Raw genomic sequence first — 23,439 nt, forward strand, 5'->3', positions numbered from 1 at the left:
AACGATTTGTCTGTTAACCTATATTCTTTCAATTCTATCCAGAAATGGAAATACTAAGTTAACTTCTACTATGCTTTTCCTGAGATCAGTTAATGTAGTTATGGGTGATTTTAAACCAAAGCCTAGATAAGCACAGAGTGTTGAGAGAAAATGGACAGTGAAGCCATACTTGCCACTTTCTCATGTCACACTCACCGTGGTTTTATGAGACGGTCCTTCACATGAGAGACAGAGATCAGGTTCCCCATCATATTCTGTGAAGAGATATAGAAGTTCTTGGTGGGATACACCAGATTGATACTTTTCTTGCCCACAGGCTTCTAGTTAAGAAAAGGAGAGGAAACCCTCTCTATCTTATCTCTCACATTACTCCCATGAGCCTCGCACCCATTTTGATTGGAATTCTCCTTGTTCCAGGTCTTTGCTTCATCTCATTCTTCAGGGCTCAGATGAGAGGTGAAATATATTTCAAGTAGAGTGAAGAATTCACGTTTCCTGCACAAGAGCTAAGTTGTCTGTGATAATTCAGAGTACTAGAGGTCCCTATCCGACTGCTATCACGATTGAGGACTCTCCTGAGCAAATTACAGAGACAACAGTAGATGTCTCTGGGGTTCCTCCTTTAGAGTTCTCAATATCAGGTCCTGGAGAGGCCTCCCACTTTTTTAAAATTATCAGCTTGATTAGCTATATGCACAGGCCTGATGATATGTCAAGTTCTCAACTTTCAAGTAGGCGTACTATTGACTGAATTTTTCCAGAGTGTCAGAGTACCATTGTCAAATCAGGTAAAAGACACTTTAGAATTGTTGAATAAACAAATGGCTGATTCATAGAACTTACCGAGGTCAAATCGATCTGCAAAACTGCTTTTGCCTGCTTTATCAAGGGAAAGTAAATTTTATGTGAACAAATCCCCTTCTGATTGACCTGGACATCGCAAATTTGATTCCAGGAACATTAAGTTAGGAACTTCCCCATCTTCAATCCTTATTTTCTGCTCCTGAGCTGTAGAATGTGAAAGTTGCAGCCATTTTTGCCTCCCAAGTATGGTTCTGACTCAACCACTGGTCAGGAGCTGTATCTTTTTTTGCTATTTTACAGGGCCTTAATGATGCTGAAATTAGAAAGCAGTAAGAAAAGTTAGCACATTCAGGGGCAAAAGTTCTGGAGTTTGTTCTTCACCAGACAGCTTCCACTTGGGGTACCTGAATTATAAAGAGGAGAGACCAGTACTTGCTAAATGCACTAAAAAAATGACACAGAGGGATGCCTCTTTACCTAAAAACTCCAGAATTATAGACCATCCTACCCTTTTTTTCCTTAGGGAAGTAACAGCAGCGATGGAAAAGTGTGAAAAACTAGCTGGTCTTCTTTCTTACTAAGGGGTGTAGCTATGCATTTTCCAACTTCTCGCCAAGCCCCTAGACCAACTTCTCTGAAACAGATACCACAATGTAGGATGTTACCTGAGCCCAGAATAATTCCTCCTTTAAAAGACAGAGGATATCCCTCTAACCAAGGGGAAGAAGTTGTACAGGTTCCCATTAGGGAAGGCATATCCCCCAGCTTACCACTAGTGGGGGGATGCCTGGAAAGTTGCTGGATGAGGTGGCAGTTAGTACAATAATTCAAGCCATAAAAAAGAATGACTTCCTGCTGACCATAGACCTTAAGGATGCCTACTTCCAACTCCCTGTCCATCCAAGGTCAAGGAAGTACTGTACTTATGTTTCCTTTTCAGGAAGGAAATGTTCCAATTCAAGGTGCTCTGTTTCGGCCTGTCCATAGCACCACAAGTATTCACTTGCCTGTTCACTATAGTTTCCTTATGAGAATAAGACTTAAGGTACCTAGATGACTGGCTTCTAGCAGAATCAAGGTCACAACTACTTTGTCACAGGAACCTCTGGGCTAAATTTTGTCTAGAGCTGTGGTCCAGCTAAACTTAGAAGTCAGGCCTAGTCCTTCAATGCAGCATAAAGTGCTTGGGGATGAATATAGTGTACCTATCTTCAGATAGGATCCAGAGGTTCAGACAGGTTGCAGCTCCTTTTCTGGAAATGGATTTCCTTCCAGCTCATTCATGACAGAAGCTCTTGGGCTATCTATCCCCCCTAGAGGATAGATCTTCCCTCTTTACATGGGCCACTAAAAAGCCAATGGTCGCAGATATCAAATTTCCTGTGAAGACATTCCTCTCATGGTAGCTACAGGAGAAGAATCTGTTAGTTGGATCTCCCTTACAGGTTCCAACTCAAGAGTCTCTTCTTTTTTCAGATGCTTCTCACCAAGAGTGGAGAACCCATCTAAGGAAGGAACAGATTTCAGCCACATGGTCACAGGAGGCCAAGTCCTTCCACATAATTTACATTAAGTTGTAGGCAGTGTAGTGTACCTAGCAATGCTCCACTTTTCAGAGACAATCAAAGGTCACTCGGTAGTGTTGATGAGAGACAACACGACTGTAGTGACTTACATCAACAAATAGGGGGCTGTGTATCCCATCTGCTATGCCAATTAGCAGTGGTAGTACGTATAACATTAGGCCCAAGTAAATGCCATTCACCTTTCATAATGGTTTATTCTAGGGAAGAGGAACATAATAGCAGACAGTGTGAGCTAACTAGGGAGAAAAGTTGGCCCAGAATGGTTTTTGAATCCTCAAGTGGCAACGAGTCTTCTGACTTTGTGGGGTTCCTCGAATATTGAAATGTTTACCACTCATCTGAATAAAAAAACTCCATGTGTATTGTTTCCAAGTTCTGGACACAGCTGCAGTGATATAGGATGCATTCCAACATCTGTGGGACAGAATGAACGTTCATGCCTCTCCCCATTCTGCTTGAGCCGTCAGGTGCTGAACAAAAGCAGGTCATCAAAAGACCTAAGAGTAATGATGATTATGCCAAAGTGGCCTCACATGGAGTGGTACCCGGATTTTCTAATAAAAGTTCCAAGGGAACTTCCAGATTGGCCAAACCCTCTATTTCAGCCTCACATGAAAAAGTTTTATGAAGCAATTCACTGCCTATCTCAAAGCTGGAGGTTATCCAGCACCTTCTCTGAAAGAAAGGCTTTTTGAGACAGACTGCAAAGCAACTTTTAGGTTACCTCCTCAAGTCCTATGCATTAATCTATCAAAAATGGTCTCTTTCTATGACTGGTGTTATTATTATTATTATCATTATTATTATTATTATTATTATTATTATTATTATTATTATTATTATTATTATTATTATTATTATTATTATTACTTGCTAAGTAGAAAGGGTATCGCTCCATTCAAGACCACCATTCCACTGATTGCAGACTTTTTAGTTTTACTATGGAAGGAATAACTCTCAGTCACTGAGGTAAAAGGCTATCACTCCACCTCGTGGGAACTCTCAGCATTGATGAAGAGTTTTGAACAGTCTTGCCCACCTCGGGAACTCAAACTCCTTCCTTGGAATGTGATTAAGGTTCTGAGGTCCCTTAAAATAGCACTTTATGATGGTCTCCACAAAGATCCACATTAAGAACTTACTCTCAAGAGTGTCTTCCTTCTAGCTTTAACATTTACAAAGAGAGTGAGTGAGTTACATGGCCTTTCTTATCTTGTTTCACACTTCGTAAAGTGGAAGGATATGTCTACCTTTTTTGTTCCAGAGTTTATTGCCAAGACCAAAAATGTTATTTTCATTAGTAAAATAAATTTTTGAATATACTTACCCGATGATCATGTAGCTGTCAACTCCGTTGCCCGACAGAAATCTACGGTCGGGATACGCCAGCGATCGCTATCCAGGTGGGGGTGTGCTCAACAGCGCCATCTGTGGTCAGGTACTCAAGTACTTCTTGTCAACAAGACCTCAATTTTCTCCTCGGTCCACTGGTTCTCTATGGGGAGGAAGGGCGGGTCCTTTAATTCATGATCATCGGGTAAGTATATTAAAAAATTTATTTTACTAATGAAAATAACATTTTTCAATATTAATCTTACCCGATGATCATGTAGCTGATTCACACCCAGGGTGGTGGGTGGAGACCAGCATACATGTTAACAAAGAAGCTAAGTATCCCGTATTTCATTTTATTAGTTATTCAAAATAACAAACATAAAATAAATAAGTACCTGGTAAGGAAGTCGACTTGAACCATTACTCTGCCTTTATTAAGTACGTCTTCCTTACTGAGCGTAGCGGTCCTCTTAGGATGCTGAACGACTCTTAGGTGGTGAAGTATAAAGGGCTGCAACCCATACTAAAGGACCTCATCACAACCTCTAACCTAGGCGCTTCTCAAGAAAGAATTGACCACCCGCCAAATCAACCAGGATGCGGAAGGCTTCTTAGCCGACCGTACAACCCAAAAACAACAATAAAAAGTATTCAAGAGAAAGGTTAAAAAGGTTATGGGATTATGGGAATTTAGTGGCTGAGCCCTCACCTACTACTGCACTCGCTGCTACGAATGGTCCCAGGGTGTAGCAGTTCTCGTAAAGAGACTGGACATCTTTGAGATAGAATGATGCGAACACTGACTTGCTTCTCCAATAGGTTGCATCCATAACACTCTGCAGAGAACGGTTCTGTTTGAAGGCCACTGAAGTAGCCACAGCTCTCACTTCATGTGTCCTTACCTTCAGCAAAGCAAGGTCTTCTTCCTTCAGATGAGAATGTGCTTCTCTAATCAGAAGCCTGATGTAGTAAGAAACTGCGTTCTTAGACATTGGTAGCGAAGGCTTCTTGATAGCACACCATAAGGCTTCTGATTGTCCTCGTAAAGGTTTTGACCTTCTTAGATAGTACCTAAGAGCTCTGACTGGGCAAAGTACTCTCTCCAGTTCGTTCCCCACCAAGTTGGACAGGCTTGGGATCTCGAACGATTTAGGCCAAGGACGTGAAGGAAGCTCGTTTTTAGCCAAAAAACCGAGCTGCAAGGAACATGTAGCCGTTTCCGATGTGAAACCTATGTTCCTGCTGAAGGCGTGGATCTCACTTACTCTTTTAGCTGTTGCTAGGCATACGAGGAAAAGAGTTTTTAATGTGAGGTCCTTAAAAGAGGCTGATTGGAGCGGTTCAAATCTAGATGACATAAGGAACCTTAGGACCACGTCTAGATTCCAGCCTGGAGTGGACAACCGACGTTCCTTTGAGGTCTCAAAAGACCTAAGGAGGTCCTGTAGATCTTTGTTGGTGGAAAGATCCAAGCCTCTGTGGCGGAAAACCGCTGCCAACATAATTCTGTAACCCTTGATCGTAGGAGCTGATAGGGATCTTACGTTCCTTAGATGTAACAGGAAGTCAGCAATCTGGGTTACAGTGGTACTGGTTGAGGAAACTGCATTGGCCTTGCACCAGTTTCGGAAGACTTCCCATTTAGACTGATAGACTCTGAGAGTGGATGTCCTCCTTGCTCTGGCAATCGCTCTGGCTGCCTCCTTCGAAAAGCCTCTAGCTCTTGAGAGTCTTTCGATAGTCTGAAGGCAGTCAGACGAAGAGCGTGGAGGTTTGGGTGTACCTTCTTTACGTGAGGTTGACACAGAAGGTCCACTCTTAGAGGAAGAGTCCTGGGAACGTCGACCAGCCATTGCAGTACCTCTGTGAACCATTCTCTCGCGGGCCAGAGGGGAGCAACCAACGTCAGCCGTGTCCCTTTGTGAGAGGCGAACTTCTGAAGTACCCTGTTGACAATCTTGAACGGCGGGAATGCATACAGGTCGAGATGGGACCAATCCAGCAGAAAGGCATCCACGTGAACTGCTGCTGGGTCTGGAATCGGAGAACAATACAATGGGAGCCTCTTGGTCATCGAGGTAGGGAACAGATCTATGGTTGGCTGACCCCACAGGGCCCAAAGTCTGCTGCAAACATTCTTGTGAAGGGTCCACTCTGTGGGGATGACCTGACCCTTCCGGCTGAGGCGATCTGCCATGACATTCATATCGCCCTGAATGAACCTCGTTACCAGCGTGAGCTTTCGATCTTTTGACCAAATGAGGAGGTCCCTTGCGATCTCGAACAACTTCCTCGAATGAGTCCGTCCCTGCTTGGAGATGTAAGCCAAGGCGGTGGTGTTGTCGGAGTTCACCTCCACCACCTTGTTTAGCTGGAGGGACTTGAAGTTTATCAAGGCCAGATGAACTGCCAACAACTCCTTGCAATTGATGTGAAGTGTCCTTTGCTCCTGATTCCATGTTCCCGAGCATTCCTGTCCGTCCAATGTCGCACCCCAGCCCGAGTCTGATGCGTCCGAGAAGAGACGGTGGTCGGGGGTCTGAACAGCCAAAGGTAGACCTTCCTTGAGAAGAATGCTGTTCTTCCACCACGTTAGAGTAGACCTCATCTCTTCGGAAACAGGAACTGAGACCGTCTCTAGCGTCATGTCCTTTATCCAGTGAGCAGCTAGATGATACTGAAGGGGGCGGAGGTGGAGTCTCCCTAACTCGATGAACAGGGCCAGCGATGAAAGTGTCCCTGTTAGACTCATCCACTGCCTGACTGAGCATCGGTTCCTTCTCAGCATGCTCTGGATGCATTCTAGGGCTTGGTTGATCCTTGGGGCCGACGGAAAAGCCCGAAAAGCTCGACTCTGAATCTCCATACCCAGGTAGACAATGGTCTGGGATGGGACGAGCTGGGACTTCTCTAAATTGACCAGGAGGCCCAGTTCCTTGGTCAGATCCATAGTCCATCTGAGATTCTCCAGACAGCGACGACTTGTGGGAGCTCTTAAAAGCCAGTCGTCTAAATAGAGGGAGGCTCTGATGTCTGCCAAGTGAAGGAATTTCGCAATATTCCTCATCAGTCTCGTAAACACAAGAGGTGCCGTGCTTAGGCCAAAGCACAGGGCTTGGAACTGGTACACAACCTTTCCAAAGACGAATCTTAGGAAAGGTTGGGAGTCTGGATGGATGGGGACGTGAAAGTATGCGTCTTTCAGGTCTAACGAGACCATCCAGTCCTCCTGCCTGACCGCTGCTAGGACCGACTTCGTCGTCTCCATCGTGAACGTCTGCTTGGTGACAAAAGCATTGAGAGCACTGACGTCCAGCACCGGTCTCCAACCTCCTGTCTTCTTGGCTACCAGGAAGAGACGGTTGTAAAAGCCCGGGGATTGATGATCCCGGACTATGACCACTGCTTCCTTTAGTAGCAAGAGCGACACCTCTTGTTGCAACGCTAGCCTCTTGTCCTTCTCCTTGTAGTTGGGAGAGAGGTTGATGGGAGATGTAGCTAGAGGGGGATTGCGGCAGAACGGAATTCTGTATCCCTCCCTTAGCCACTTCACAGACTGAGCGTCTGCACCTCTGCTCTCCCAAGCTTGCCAGAAGGTCTTGAGTCTGGCTCCTACTGCTGTCTGGAGATGAAGGCAGTCAAAACTTGCCTTTTGCGGACTTGGAACCCTTCTTGGACTTGCCACGGTGACTGTCTGCACGGGTACCTCCTCTGCTGGAGGTTCTGCCACGAAAGGGCGGGATGAACCTAGAAGCAGGTGTATCAACTGCTGCAGGGCGGAAGGGTCTAGGCACGGAAGGTAAGGTTTTAGCCTTACGTGCAGAAGAAGCCATTAGATCTTGAGTATCCTTCTGGATAAGTGAGGCAGCCATCCCCTTAATCAACTCCTCCGGAAACAGACACTTGGAGAGAGGAGCAAACAACAACTCTGACTTCTGGCAAGGAGTGATACCAGCAGATAAGAAGGAGCAAAGGTGTTCTCTCTTCTTGAGGACTCCTGATACATATGAAGCCGCAAGTTCACCAGACCCATCCCGAATTGCCTTGTCCATGCTAGACATGATTAGCATGGCCGAGTCCTTATCTGAAGGGGAAGTCTTCCTGCTTAAGGCTCCCAAACACCAATCGAGGAAGTTGAAAATCTCGAAGGCACGAAAGACTCCCTTCAACATATGATCTAGATCGGAAAAGGACCAGCAGATCTTCGAACGTCTCATAGCCAACCTGCGGGGAGAGTCAACCAGACTTGAGAAGTCGGCCTGGGCAGAGGCAGGAACCCCCAAGCCAGGTTCCTCTCCCGTGGCATACCAGACGCTCGACTTAGAAGCCAGCTTGGGAGGAGGAAACACAAAAGAGGTCCTTCCCAGTTGCTTCTTGGAATGCAACCAGTCCCCCATAACCCTCAAAGCTCTCCTAGATGATCTGGCGAGAACAAGCTTGATAAAGGCAGGCGCAGCAGACTGCATGCCCAGAGCAAACTCGGAGGGAGGAGAACGAGGGGTTGCAGACACAAAATGTTCAGGATACAAGTCCCTGAACAGAGCAAGGACTTTGCGAAAGTCTAAGGAGGGTGGCGAAGACTTGTGTCCTTCAACATCAGAGTGAGGATCATCCAGATGAGCAGCTTCATCATCCGATACATCATCATCCGAAAGTTGAGTAGTGAGTGGCAAAGGCAGAGCAGCAAGCTGAATGGCTGAATCCTGCAGAACGGGTGTATGCGTACCTGCGGATCCAACATCATGCCTCTGCTGGACAGTCTGCGAGCTGGCAACAACAGAAGCAGAGGGCTGGTGTGTGGGAGGGTCTGCGGTGGGCTGAGGAGCATGCGGTATGGTATGCAGAGCATGCTGTAAGGTATGCGGCTCATGCTGCATGGTATGCGGAGCATGCTGTAAGGTCTGCAGAGCATGCTGCATGGGCTGAAGAGAATGCCGCATAGTGCTGGAACCCGGCAACTCCTGATGCGGCAGCTCACGCATGTTAGCAGATGGTGCAGCAAGAACATGCGTCTGGCAGGGAGGGCTGCGCAGCGGTGGAGGAGCTCTCACAGTGTGGGAGCAGGCAGCCGCAGTATCTGCTGAGCGCACAACCTCTGCGGGTTGTAGGTTAACAGGAGAGGTGTTAACCTTCTCGGCATGATACTCCTGCATGAATGCCGCAAGCTGAGACTGCATAGTCTGCAGCATGGACCACTTAGGGTCTACTGTGGTTGGAGCAACAACAGACGGAGCAGAGGCCTGTTGAGGGACCACTCTACCTCTTTTGGGAGGTGTGCAGTCATCAGATGACTGCGGCGAGTCCGAACTGACCCAGTGGCTACACCTGGGCCGTTGGACTAGCTCGGAAGGGACCTTACGTTTGAGCGGTCGTGAGACCTTGGTCCACCGTTTCCTCCTGGAAACTTCTTCCACAGACGAGGAATGTAAGGGCTCATTCGTCTGTATGTGGATGGGACGATCCTTAACAGATACGTCCGCAACCACTGAGGATACATCCGTGCGCCGATCAAGGCCTGCCGAACCCTTTGGTCCTTCGACATTGCTTCTCCCCTGGGCTTGGGAGCTTGCAAGAGGTCCCGGACTGGGAGGACGACTGGCACGCACAGATGTACCCTCATGCGCAACACTGACACTGACACTATGCACATCACTAGCACTAACACTTCCCACTGCACTCTTCGCTTTCAGCTCTCTGACATCTGCCAAGAGTTGATTGCGGTCACTAACCAACGACTCCACCTTCTCACCGAGAGCCTGAATGGCACGCAACATATCAGCCATTGCAGGCTGAGCACTCGTAGCAGGTTCGGGAGTCACCACCACAGGGGAAGGAAAAGGTTGAGGGGCATGGGGAGAGGAAAAATCCACAGAGCGAGAAGAACTCCTCCTATCTCTCTCCTTCTCTAACCTACGTGCATATCTGAGGAATTCGTTAAAATCGAATTCCAAAAGCCCAGCACATTCCCCACATCGATCTTCCAATTGACAGGATTTACCCCTACAATTGGAACATACGGTGTGAGGATCTATAGAGGCCTTCGGAAGATGCCTAGTACAAGTCCTAACACTACACTGCCTGTATTTAGGAACTTGGGAATGGTCAGACATCTTGAATTTTAGAGGTAGTCAAGGGGGAATTCCAAAATTAAGCAAAGTTCGTTAACCAATGAATCAAATTAATTCCAAAAGCTTGCTAAGCTAAGGATAAAGCTTCCTGAACAGCGAAGGCTAAACTTTAGAGCAAATACTTCACCAAATCGTGAACAAAAGACTCCAAAATCAACAGCGTATCCAAGTAGGTCTTGCCGGCGGCACGACAGAGGAAAAATTGAGGTCTTGTTGACAAGAAGTACTTGAGTACCTGACCACAGATGGCGCTGTTGAGCACACCCCCACCTGGATAGCGATCGCTGGCGTATCCCGACCGTAGATTTCTGTCGGGCAACGGAGTTGACAGCTACATGATCATCGGGTAAGATTAATATTGAAAAATCCATCAATTAAGGATAATACTGTAGCTTTGATTTCTTCTCCATCTCAGCAATAAAGGAGGTAAATGGTGATCTGGACAGTCTGTCGCTTTGTTCTGTAAAAGCAGTTCATCATTACCTTAAAAGAACTGCTCCCCTATGTCTGCCCATCTCTAACTTGTTGGTAAGGCACAAGTCGAAACAAGAAGGAAGTAACCAGAAATATCATATCCTGGTTATATGAAGTCGAACTTAAAGCTTATAAGTCATTAGAAGAAATGCTGACTGAGGCCCCTCGCATAGCTCATGACATACATGGTGTTGCTGCATCCTCAGTGTTCTGCAAGAACCACTCAGTTACTCAAATCCCTAGTGCTCGTGTTTGGAAGAGACAAACCATTTTCACCACACATTACTTGAAAGACTGCACCCACAGGGTATTTTCTCTTTGGTCGTCTTTGTACCCAGTCTAGAGACTTATGCCTTTCAAGAACAGCTAACTCATTGTCACAGTCATCAGTTATTCTCAGCATAAGTGTGTATGAGAGTTAAATGAATGACTTCTTTCTTCTTCTCTTCCGAACATCCCTTCCTTGGGAGTATCAGCATAGAAGACCACTTATGCAGGTGAGAATATCTCTGTGACTTTATTTTTAAAATTTTAACATAGTGATTTTTGAAAAACATGGTTTATACATTTTCACAAATTTATTAGGGGTGTGACTCAAATCAGTCACCTTTTGTTCATGAGACTGACATTTAGCCTTGCCTTTCTTATGATCTGGTAAAGATTGTCTATTATTATCCTTTGGGCCAATGGTCTAGCAAGCACCTTGTCCTCCACTGATACTGATACATCCCTCCTAAGGAAGACTCCCCTTTATATGACGATGATTTGTATTTTGCGTAGGAACAAACTACAAGTTTTTTTTTGTTTGTAATTTGTATTTTTCCTAGCTATACAAACCTGACTCATTTAATCTAAGTGTCCAACCTCACCCACCCCTCAAGTCTTGATCATGTGTAAGTGATGCGAGTCACGCTGATCTAGCCACTCCAACCAGTCATGGGTGGGAGGCTTGCAACCATACAATGTTACCAGAATCACACAATTTCCTTCTGATCAAATCCAGACAGCAATGAAGTAAACCCCTTTAAATGACTCAAGTTTGTATAGCTAGCAAAAATACAAATTACTTGTTTTAATTTTTAGTTTTTTCCAATGGTGTCAAGTTTTAACCATTATGTAAACATGACAATGAAATTATGACAAAAATTAAGTGTTTTTATGGTAAGTGGAAATTTCGTATGTAACTTTCAAGTGTGTGAACTTTCAATTGTAACTTTTAATAGGCTATCCATTTTATAGATATAGACCTTAGTCAACTATTTTTACACATTTATACTGTACATGAAATATAGAAATGAATCAATTCTAATTGCCAATGTTTACACATTATTTAAAGGTCCAGTTAAAGTCATCATTAAAGGCCCATCTACCCAACAAGACTACAAAACTCTTGCTTGCAAATTTCCTCCCAGACCTCCAGCACCATCGAACTACAATGTGCCATTACCTTTGGCATCAAGTGATGTTTCTACTTCTCGGACAGATGAATTATGTGATAAAAGAATTCCTGCAGAAGCAAGAGCCCCTTTGAAAACAAGCCAGAACCTACTTCCAGTCCCAAAGGCTTCTATGAAAGCTTCTCTCAATCCATTTGACAGTGAGGAGGAAGAGGAAATAGAACCTGTCTTGAAAATGAAAACTTCGCTTAATCCATTTGACAGTGAAGAGGATGAAGAACCAGAACCTATCTCTGATATGGGAAAGGTTGATACTTTATTAAAAAAAACAGATAAAAAGGTTTCCCTTAACCCATTTGATAGTGATGATGATGATGAAAAACAAGAACAGGATTCAACTTTGGAGGCCATCCCTCATACAAAGAACTCATTACCACGTCCTGGATATAATCCATTTGACGAAGACGATGATGAGGGCGAAGAAAATTATGAAAAATCTCCTTTCAGCCATTGCTACAGAAATAAACCTGGTCAGATGATGCATACATTAGTTTCCTCTCCATATCAGATGAGAACTGAAACTTTACCTTGCAACAGACGACCTGTTAAACCAGTCTCTCTAAACCCTTTTGATGAGGAAGATGAGGATGAGGAGAGTAGTGTTATGGCAGGTCCCTTTTTAAGAGTATCCTCATTACATGAACAGCAGTCAAAGGCCACAAAGTCTGTAACACTAGAGAAAGAAGCTTCACAGTTATCTATGCCAAATGCAGAGCAATTTATTAAAAGGAAAAAGAAACGACCTGCTCCTCTTCCACCTGGATATGTAATTATTAATCTTTATTTTTGTCTTTATGAATTGCTAACTGATTCATCCGTCAATGTTAACACGTTTTCCTTTTATCCTTTTATATCAGTTCTCATTATACTGAACAGTATATACGTCATATATGTTAATACAGTATTGCCAATTATTTATTACCTGTGTAGTAAGATGCTTGTTATGCTTGCTTATTTCAGTGTATATATCTTTATAGAATTATTCTGTGTTCTAAATGCTCCCTGGGATGTGTGCAAGCCTGCTTCATACATGTGAAAATGATTTATCATCTATAATTTTTAGTTTTCAGACTAAACTTCAGTCTTTTTGTTGTTTTTTATGCAACAAGTTTTGACCATATTTTTCAATGGTTGATTTTAATAAATTTCAATCTTGCAACATCCATATTTTTGTAATGCATATCCTGAATTCTTTTTCAAAAGTTACTACTTTCAGGGATCACCAAATGAGTCATTTGCCCTTGCCACCTCAGTATACCCTGAGAGGCAAGGGATGTACCCGCGAGTTGGATCATCATCATCATTGAATGAGATTTCTTGGAGGAATGACTCTCGACCCTTTGGTAGTACTCTTTCACTTTTCTCATCAAAGAGGAAACCACCTCCTAGACCGCCCCCTCCAAAATGGAAATGATGGAATATGATGTAAACTAATGATAATTGGCTAAAATGAAAGGTTAGTAAAAACAAGCAGATTAACCATCCTTTCACATAGGTAGTAAAGATCATAGGATTTTTTGGTTTAAATACTTCTGGTTTTGTAGACCTTTCAGTTGCATGTACAGATATTTGAGGTTACGTACCTAATTTATTTTATGGTATTGAAATTACAAGACGATCTCTGTCTAAAAATCTAATGCCATTCAGTGATACTGTTTGGTCACGAAGCTAAAAAGATTGATCCAAATCTAATGAAAGATTTGACAATTACGGTTCACGGCATAAGAAGTACAGACGAATCCAAAACAAATTCTAGAATCATTAGAAATCATCCAAACAATATTGAGCAGCTCTTACTGGTCAAAGAAAATGGATTTTGAGCAAAGCAAAAAATCTATTTTTGGGTAATATGGCCATGTCATCCTGATGGAAGGCTCCTTTAGGCAGCTTTCTAAGGGATATTTGGCTACAGTGATACTCCCAGAGAATTGACCACAGATCTCCAGAATTCTAACTCCTGGCACGAGTATCCTTAAGATAACTCTTAAGGATATCGCATAATATCAGGGGACATATTTCTTGATACGACACATGGCAATCTTCACCCCGAATAGAGTTTTCGCTCTGAGGGGGAAGAGTGGCGAAATTGAAGGGGAGCCGTCATCAAGGTTACCCGGTGGATCCCCTTTACCGTACTACTACGGCGTAACCCATTCCTTGTTGCAATTAAGCATGGATAGCTACAGATAGAATAGTTTCGGGTGGGGATTTGTTACTTATACTCCTTTTTTTAGAAAGGAGGGTGGGTCCATCAGGGCGGCATGGCCATATCACCCAAACAACGGATTTTGAAGCGAAGCAAAAAAAGGGATTTTGACGTAGGAAAAATCAATTTCTGGGCAAGAGACCTGTGCCGCCCTGTGAAATGCTCCTTTTACATCATTTCTAAGGTAATAACTGCTATGAATTTACCAGAGAAAAAATTGTATAGGAATGCTAGGTTGAACCCAGCTCGCTCACCTAATAAGGTGTCTGTATAATATACTGGGGCGTGATAAATCACAACCAGAGGTCTCGCACCATTTAGATATCTCCTGTCAACATCCCCGAACAGCGAGGTGCCGTTCAACATCCTAACTCCAATCGCTACTACGAACGATCCCACCCACGCTAGTGACGTCACTCCTATAGCACCCCAGATTGGGGCCCGGAAGGGAGGGACGGGTGGGTTCACTGGGCGGCACAGGTCTCTCGCCTAGAAAAAGATTTTTCTTACGTCAAAATCCCCTTTCTGGGCTCTGACCTGTGCCACCCAGTGAAATAGTGCCGGAGAATAGGGACCCAATATGGCTAACTACCTGGGGAGAGAATAACACAAAAATAGCAATACATGGTGAAATTTAATAACAAAACAGGAGGGATAGGAATCCCATAGGCAAGTGATCAACATGGTTATGAGCGGAGAAAATCCACTGAAAACAATTAATAAGGTAACCCGTAGGTAAGTAATCCACAAGGTATGAATAGTAATAAATACATGGTAAACAATCCCATACAGGGATGATAATAAATCAAGCAGAACTGCAATTATAATAAAATACATAATATCAAAATTAAAATAAAATCAGCTCGAGGGATTAAGAACAGATGAATCAAAACAATTCGTAGAATATATCAATGTATAATAAAAATAATACACCATAAGGGTGTATGGCAAAGGACAAACCAAACCAGGTAGGAACAATAAGAAAGCCAGGCAGGAGGGAAAGAGGACAGAGCAAGACGTTGTGATTAGGACTCAGAGCCTTCAGGAGGAACTACATTCCCAGCTGCTACTGTTGCAAATTTAAGAGCTTCTAAAGGTTTTAGGTAGTGGCGTTTAAAAACTTTAGGGGACTTCCAACCCGTATATTTTGTGAGCTCATCAAATTTCATATGATGAAAGAAGTTAATTGAAGTAGCCACAGCTCGAATATTATGGACATGTGGGAATGACTCAGGATTAGCTTGTTTAATAAAATAAAGAATTTGTTGTCTAATTCCTTTAAGGGTGATAGTTCCTCCATTCTCTCTAATGAATAAGGGCCCTGTGGAAGTAGTGGAAGTTCTACTTAAGTAGGATTTCAGGGTGGTAACTGGACACAGGGATGGATCCCGAGGAAGTGGAACAATCTTCCAGGGAGACAGCCCTGTTTTGGGGGTCCTCATTTTTAGCCAGGAATACTTTGTTAGGGGAGAGAAGGACCTCACCTGAAGGGAGAAACTCGATATGACCTGGGTCTCTAGACAGGGCCAACAATTCTGAGATTCTAGAGCCAGAGGCGAGGCTCAAAAGAAAAAGTGTCTTTCTTAACAATGCCATATAGTTACAAGATTCATTCAAAGTGTCAGAGGCTAGCTTTAGGACATCGTTCAAGAACCAAGAAACTGCGCTAGGGCGAGTTGATGGTTTCAGTCTGGCACAAGTTCTTGGAATGGAAGAGAAGTATGAATCCGTCAGGTCAATGTCAAAACCGACATGGAAGATCTTTTTCAAGGCTGATTTGATCGTAGTAATCGTGTTGGCTGCTAGGCCCGATTCAAAGAGAGTTCTAAAGAATGTCACAGTTAGGTTCATCGTCATTTTCTCAACTTGTGAGTCTTTCAAAAACTTTGCCAGTTTTTTGACGACTGAGTCATATTGACGGAGGGTGGATTCTCTTTTGTCTGATTCCAGGAATAGGGTATTCAGAGGGTCGATGTTTGCACCCTTTTGAGCTGCGAACTTCATGAAGTCCATAAAGTTAGGGCATTCAGAATCCCTGAGGAAGCTAACACATTGCGCGTTTGTACTACTTGTGTTAGAACAGGATTGGGTATCCGCCGGGGGCGGAGGCCTAGCTCTAGTAACAAGGGGAACCAGTTGCTTTTGGGCCAGTTGGGGGCTATCAGAGCCACTTGGCCCTTGAAAGATCTGAGCTTGTGCAGTACTTTCAGCAGGAGATTTATCGGAAGAAACAGATAAATCGTCTTCCAAATGTTCCAGTCTAGTGACATAGCGTCCATGGCATAAGCCTGAGGGTCCAGGTTGGGGGCTACGTAACATTCTAGTTTGCGATTGGATTCCGTCGCAAACAGATCCACCTGGACCTGAGATAAGATCCATTGGAAGGATCGATTGTCCAGTGACCACTCCGACTCCAACGGGGTCGTCCGGGAAAGTGCGTCCGCCACTACATTCCGGACCCCCGCCAGGTGGACTGCTGATAGATGCCACTTGTATGATGTTGCCATGGAGAAAATCACCAACATAACATGGTTTATGTGGGCTGACCTGGAGCCTCCCCTGTTGATGCAGTGGACTATGATTGCGCTGTCGAGGACCAGTCTGATATGGAGATTCCTGGCTGGGCTGAAACGTTTTAGGGTAAGCAAGACTGCCATGGCCTCTAGGACATTTATGTGCATTTGTTGAAATATCGGAGACCATAACCCTTGGACTTTCTTGTGTTGAGAGTAACCTCCCCACCCTGTTAGGGAGGCGTCTGTATGAACGACGAGACCCAGGGCAGGATATTGCAAGGGAACTGACTTGGAAAGGTTCTTGACCTTCGTCCAAGGCTGCAGACTTTTCCTCAGTATTGGGGGAAGGCGAGCTCGCCTGTCTCGACGTTTCTTGGTCGCTCTGGAGCGCCACACTCTGTTTATGTCCTTTAGTTTGGATTTTAGGACGATGTCTGTGACGGAGGAGAACTGTAAGGAACCTACTATTCTTTCCTGGTTTCTTCTGGATGTCAACTTGTCCCTGAGAAACTGTTTCGTGTTCCTCGCTATTTCCTTCCTTTTGGCTTTTGGCAGGCACAGTGTATGGGAATATATGTCCCATTGTAGTCCCAGCCACTGAAACTTGGTCTCCGGGACCAGACGGAATTTCTCGAGGTTGACCTGAAATCTTAAACGTCGAAGAAAGGAGAGGGCTCTGTTCGTCACCATGTGGCAGTTCCGGACGTTGTTCGACCAGATCAGCCAATCGTCGAGATAAGCCACTATTTGAATCCCTTGGGTTCGAAGTTCCTGAATCACCGTCTCTGCTAGTTTGGTGAAGATTCTGGGCGCTATGTTGAGCCCGAATGGCATCACCTTGAAAGCATAGGCTTGTTTGCCCAGCTTGAAGCCTAAAAAGGGGCGAAAATGCCTTGCTATTGGAACGTGATAGTAGACATCTGTAAGATCTATGGAGGTGGTGACGGCCCCACGGGGAAGTAGGGTCCGCACCTGCGAGACGGTAAGCATGTGGAATTTTTCGCAACGAATGAAGGAGTTTAGACGAGACAGGTCCAGGATTACTCTTCATTTCTCTGAGCCTTTCTTTGGCACGCTGAATAAGCGACCTTGAAATTTTAAGCGATGCATGCTTTGGATTGCGTTCTTTTGCAACAGATCCTTTGTAAATGAACGTAGCTCTTCTGTCGGGAGTTGGTAGAAACTGTTTGGTGGAGGGGGTCCCTGTAACCAGCTCCACCCCAGACCTTTGGAAATTATGCTGGAAGCCCAATTGCTGAACTTCCAATGGTCCCGAAATTTGTATAGTCTCCCTCCTACCTGCAACTTCTCAATGGATTGATGATGATTTGCCGCCTCTCCCTCCGCGGAAAGCCTTGCCTCGGTGGGAACCCCTTCCACCACCTCGGTTACGAAAGGCACCTCTGGAGCCCCTGTGGCGCTGGTAGCCTTGGAAAGAACCCTGAGATTCGTAAGTGGGGTTGAAGGCGGGGGAGGCAGCAAACGAAGTCGATGTGACTTGTGTCTGAGGGACCAACACATACTGCTGTTGGGGTTGGCCCTTAGCGGTAGAAGGCTGGGAGCCCTGTGAAACAGGGACAGACTGAACCGGGACAGGTTGCACTACTTGAAGAGGCTGTCTGTACTGCGAGGAGTGGAAAGGCCTCAACCTCTTCCTGCCACGAGTTGGAGTACCAGTAGGTTCATATTTCCTTTTGGGGACTAGGCCCCACCTAACCTTGAGGCTTTGGTTAACTCGAGCTGCCTGGCTGAGAACAGTGTTAACCAGATCCTCCGGGAAGAGGTCCGGACCCCAGACCGGGGCTTTGATGAGCCTATTGGGTTCGTGCCGAATAGTAGCCTCCGACAATACATGTCGTCGGCAACGGAATCTGGCATTATGGAAGTCATGTGCATCAATCAACAAAGTGTGCAGAAGTGACTTCGTGAGGACCTTAAAGATAGGTTCCTCGTCGTAAGTGGCAAAGGTCATCTCCGATAGAGCAGTAGAGTTAATGGATCTACTGAGCCTACACCGGGTCTCAAACTCTTATTTTGATTAGGGACTCCGGTTGCTTGGGGAGGCGTTCACTGAACTGCGTCAAGGCACAGTCCGGGCTCAGTTTGCCTACCGTAAAGGTAGACGGGGCATTCCGCCAGCACTCATGGTCACCAGGAAAGAGAAGGGAAGTCAATTCCGTTTCTCGAAGCTGAGGTAAGGGCTTCTCTTCCTTGGAAGCTTGATAGGCTATCTCCATGATTTTGGTTGTGCATGGAGTAGGGGTATGCTCGTCTATCACAAACAAAGTACAGTGAACCCTCGTTTATCGCGGTAGATAGGTTCTAGACCCGGCCGGGATAGGTGAAAATCCGCGAAGTAGTGACATCATACAGTATTTACCTATTTATTTAAAATGTATATTCAGACTTTTAAAACCTTCCCTTGTACGTAGTGCTGTTAACAAACTACCCTTTAATGTACAGAACACTTAATGCATGTACTACAGTACCCTAAACTAAAACAGGCACAAATATTAAAGGCGACTTTATATCATGCGTTTCCTAAACACGCCAAAAAGCACGATAAAAAATGGCAACCAATGTTTTGTTTACGTTTATCTCTGATCATAATGAAGAAACAAACGCATTTACACATCTGTGTGTAGGTTAGTTTTTGCATCGATTATATTGATTATTCAGTACAGTATGTTGATTTTGTTATTACCAATGTTTTACTTAATTTTTCTTAGGACTTCCAAATGAAATGTTTTTCTTTATGACGCCACCTGAAACGACGGCGTCATAAAGTACGCTCAGTAAACAAACGAAGGTATTTAACGCGCATGATGAAAGTGATAAATAATGATATTACAGTAAAAGCTTTTATAAAATATGTTATTACAAATATTATTTACCATATCTATATAAAATCATACATACGTAGCAAAGCAGGAAAACAATTTACGAGAGAGAGAGAGAGAGAGAGAGAGAGAGAGAGAGAGAGAGAGAGAGAGAGAGAGCGAGAGCGAGAGAGAGAGAGAGAGAGAGCGAGAGAGAGAGAGAGAGAGAGAGCGAGAGAGAGAGAGAGAGAGAGAGAGAGGAGCGAGAGAGAGAGAGAGAGAGAGCGAGGAGAGAGAGAGAGAGCGAGAGAGAGAGAGAGAGAGCGAGCGAGCGAGAGAGAGAGAGAGAGAGAGAGAGAGAGAGTTATTTTAAATACGTAAATGTAAATTTATAACAAACAAAAAAAAAAAAGACCCATTTCATATGAAATAGATTACAAATATTTTACTTTATCATATTACAGTAGTCTGTATAATACTGTAAAGTTCAGTACAGTATGTTGTTGTTATAGTCGTGGCGATGAAATTCTCACGAAACAAAAACACGCCATTTGATTACAACAGCTGATTCATTCTCTCTCTCTCTCTCTCTCTCTCTCTCTCTCTCTTCTCTCTCTCTCTCTCTCTCTCTTCTCTCTCTCTCTCTCTCTCTCTCTCTCTCTCTCTCTTCGTGTTATACAATACTTACATTTAGATGAAGAAACTAAAATTAGTTTTTCTTAGTGTCAATTAAATATGAAATGAAAAAATTATGCCGAGTCTACATCCATTTCAATCATAGCTAAAAATACGGCATCCGATTTCATCAGCAAGCCACTATATTTTGGGAAACATCATTTTATTCTAGAAAATTGCTACTCTTTAAATAGTTAATTGCACATAAGAAAGCGTGTACTTATGTTTTTAATTTCGGGTGTGTTTTAAAAATCGAGTATTGTTGACTTCTTTTTGTTTTACTTTTGGCTGTGATTAGATCAGCTGACATCTAGCTTCCGCTCTTGAGAGCGTACGAATACACTAAACAAAGTATCGTTTATACCATTTCTTAACTTATTCAAACCGTCTACAGTATACAGTTGATATTACATAAGCACCAATGTGTTATAACCTATCAAATTTTTTTGTTTATTACATTTAAACCCCCCTCTCTCTCTCTCTCTCTCTCTCTCTCTCTCTCTCTCTCTGTGGGCTACTTTTCACTACCTCCCATTCCTTAACCTCTCTCTATCTCTCTAACAAATGATATCTTTGTTGCTCCTCAAAGTTTCATTTATATTGAAAATCAATCATGATTCAATTTTCCTTACTTTCTCCAATCTCGCACCATCGGTCACATCGCGGTATTTCGAAATTTCCGGAAAATCCGCGATATATGTATATACATGGGTTATGAAAAAAATCCGCGAAGTGGTGAATCCGCGATGGTCGAACGCGAAGTAGCGAGGGCTCACTGTATACGAGTTCTTATGGGGTGTGAGCATTGTGTTCACACAATCCCACTCGTTGAAGGCGCGGACCAAAACAGACTGGGCCTGTTCCTTGGGGAAGATCACAGTCTCCATAGGGACTTTATCTAGGCGGATCAGAGCCTCATCAGTCAAGTGAGCGAAGCCGGGAAAGGGAAATTGCAGACCGGCAGGTAGAACTCGAAGTCTTCAATTGGTCGAGTTCCGAAACCTTCAATGGACACATGCCGTCCGATAGGGGGGCATGTAGAGCTAACCTCCAGGGGTTTTTAAACGGTGGGAGCTTAGAGGTGTCGGGGATGGCATATTGCTGTTGTTGTGGCAGCCCTGACGCATGAGTCCCTGGACTAGGTTCTCGACATTTGCAACCCTTTCTTGCTGTTGTTGCAGAGTCACGATGGCTTGCTGAGTGTGTGAAGACAACATCGTCTCGAAGCGAGAAAACAGCTTCTCCGAGAAATCCGCCGAGTTAAATGGTCTGCCGGAGGGGAACGGATGCCGAACCGGAGACCGGTCCTTGAGAAGTCGAGGCCACGGCGACGGAGTCTTTGGGGACTCTAGTGGAGGAAGATTTGGACGACCTCGATGATTTTGACTTTGGGTCTTATGCAAAGGCCTGCGGTGAGCTTTAACCTTGGAGATCACAGACCGGAGCTGGAGATCAGCACCGGAAGTCCCCGGAAAACCTTGATAAGAAGATTGGTTTGAAGTAGAAGAGAAAGTCGGGCTGAGGAGAGGAATCTCAGCCCGGGACCCACCTGACTCACCTATCTCCCTACCTGTGTCAGGTTCCTCAAGAACCATGGGTTCTACATCTAAATTAAGGGTTGCGACGTCTTCCGTTATCGTCCCGCTTGTCTCTTCTTGGTCCGGGGCCAAAAGCAAGGACTCAATGTTTTCGATGATGGGGTCCGCCAACTCCTTGGGGACCGCAGCTGATGTTTTTGCGTGCGGATAAAGGAGGGAACACCATTGTTCAGATAAAATGTAAGGTTGCTTAGCCTTTACATTCCGGGCGAAGCCGCCAATCCAGACCTTGAGGGTCGCTAGAGCCGAAGTCTTAGCGGGCTCGGAGCTCTGAAAGAGAACAGACTATTAGTGAAGGTAAGGAATTTTCATGCCGAAGAGAAAAGAGGGGGGGACCAGGAGCCTCCGAACACGAGGCCCTAGAAGAGGGCATGCGAGGAGCAAAATAAGATGATGCAATTAAAATTGATTAATTGTAATTAAGGGATTTTGACGTAGGAAAAATCTATTTCTGGGCGAGGGAAGTCTAACTTAAGACTAGAGTATAGCTATCCATTCCGGTCGAGCCGGGAGCATAAAAAGGATGCAACAAAGAATTAAGACACATGGTGTCTGATTTCCCGGAGCGAGGTTAAGCCTCGGGCCGGGAAATAAAAGTATATCCATAAACCAATTCATATAGGAACTCCGGGATAGTGATCTGTCATATATAATCATATATAATCATAGGAACTGTTATAAATTAATAGGGGGGCGGAACTGTAGATAAGAACCGCCAACCGAACCCGGAGGGTTTCGTATAACATAAAAAAGTGTGATAAGTGAATATAAAATAGGGTGCACCGGGATCCAACTCTGTTGACCGGTGGCCAACCAGTCTAGACAGAGACGGACCCGCCGGGACACCCGGCGGACAAAGTCCATAAACACTGAGCTACCCCCTCTAAAAGGAGGGAAGGCAACGGTCCCCTAGGGAGGGGGGGAGAGAAGCCTAGCCGCCCACCTAGCGAGAGGGGGAGCGTGGGGGAGGATCACGTGATACGGAGCAGCAGGGCTACCAACTGACGATCCCCAACCAGACAGATCCAACGGAGTAATAGCACAAATATTCATTATAATAGTGATAGCGTTGAAAAATTATATAAATATACACATAAAAAATTTAGGGCAAGGCATGCAACATAATAAATAAATCACAAAAGACACACCTGATGGCTTATAAAATAATATTGCCGCCTAGTAACGAAGGTCGGCAAGCCATAACGATACGTAACTGATATCGGCCCTAAAAATGAACCACGAGGGTTCTAAACGCTAAATAATGAATATCCAAAATAACAAATAAAATTTAATTAATAATAAAAATAATACACATAGTAACACCGCGAGTGAAACTAAAAGCTCTCAAATAGGAGTACCAACTGTAAGTGGAATCAAGCAAGATCGATATGAACGAAGAGAATAAACTCCTATAATTTAAATATTAAACGATCTAGATTGCTCAAAACACAGCAAAACATAGCTTGGTACTTAACTTAGACGGTGTCTCCTGGGAAACCGATGAAGAAGCCATAATCCAAAGGAAAATCGCAAAAACACGAGAGCACAAACAAAAAGCGGGTTACCATAAAGGCGTGCTAAAAGGAGTTGGGTTCTGAGCGGATGCAGAGTTGGTGGTGCCGAGTGAGGTAGAACGGCTCTCCTCTATTGGGGTCTTTGTCGTGGATGAATCTGAATAGTGCGGGACCTCTGGATTATACGCCCAATTTTATACCGACACCAATAGGTGAGCGAGCTAGTTAACCTAGCACTCCTTTACATTTTTTCTCTGGTATATTTAGCAGTAAATTACCTAAGAATAAGTGCTAAATGGAGCTTATTCACTGGGCGGCACAGGTTCG

The 23,439-nt window shown here is 44.4% G+C and overlaps 1 protein-coding gene across 2 annotated transcripts in view; it reads left to right on the top strand.

Annotated features, from left to right (window-relative positions):
- LOC137641558 (serine-rich adhesin for platelets-like) overlaps window positions 1-23,439 on the top strand; it is a 100,926-nt gene that overhangs the window by 67,201 nt on the left and 10,286 nt on the right. For both annotated transcript variants that reach the window (XM_068374239.1, XM_068374238.1), the window contains 2 exons: window positions 11,664-12,550; window positions 13,001-13,240. In XM_068374239.1, the coding sequence (XP_068230340.1) occupies window positions 11,664-12,550; window positions 13,001-13,198 (1,085 nt within the window). In that variant the 3' untranslated portion in view covers window positions 13,199-13,240. The remainder of the gene's footprint in view (window positions 1-11,663; window positions 12,551-13,000; window positions 13,241-23,439) is intronic.

This window comes from Palaemon carinicauda, chromosome 5 (genome assembly GCF_036898095.1).
Source record: "Palaemon carinicauda isolate YSFRI2023 chromosome 5, ASM3689809v2, whole genome shotgun sequence".
Lineage (NCBI taxonomy): Eukaryota > Metazoa > Arthropoda > Malacostraca > Decapoda > Palaemonidae > Palaemon > Palaemon carinicauda.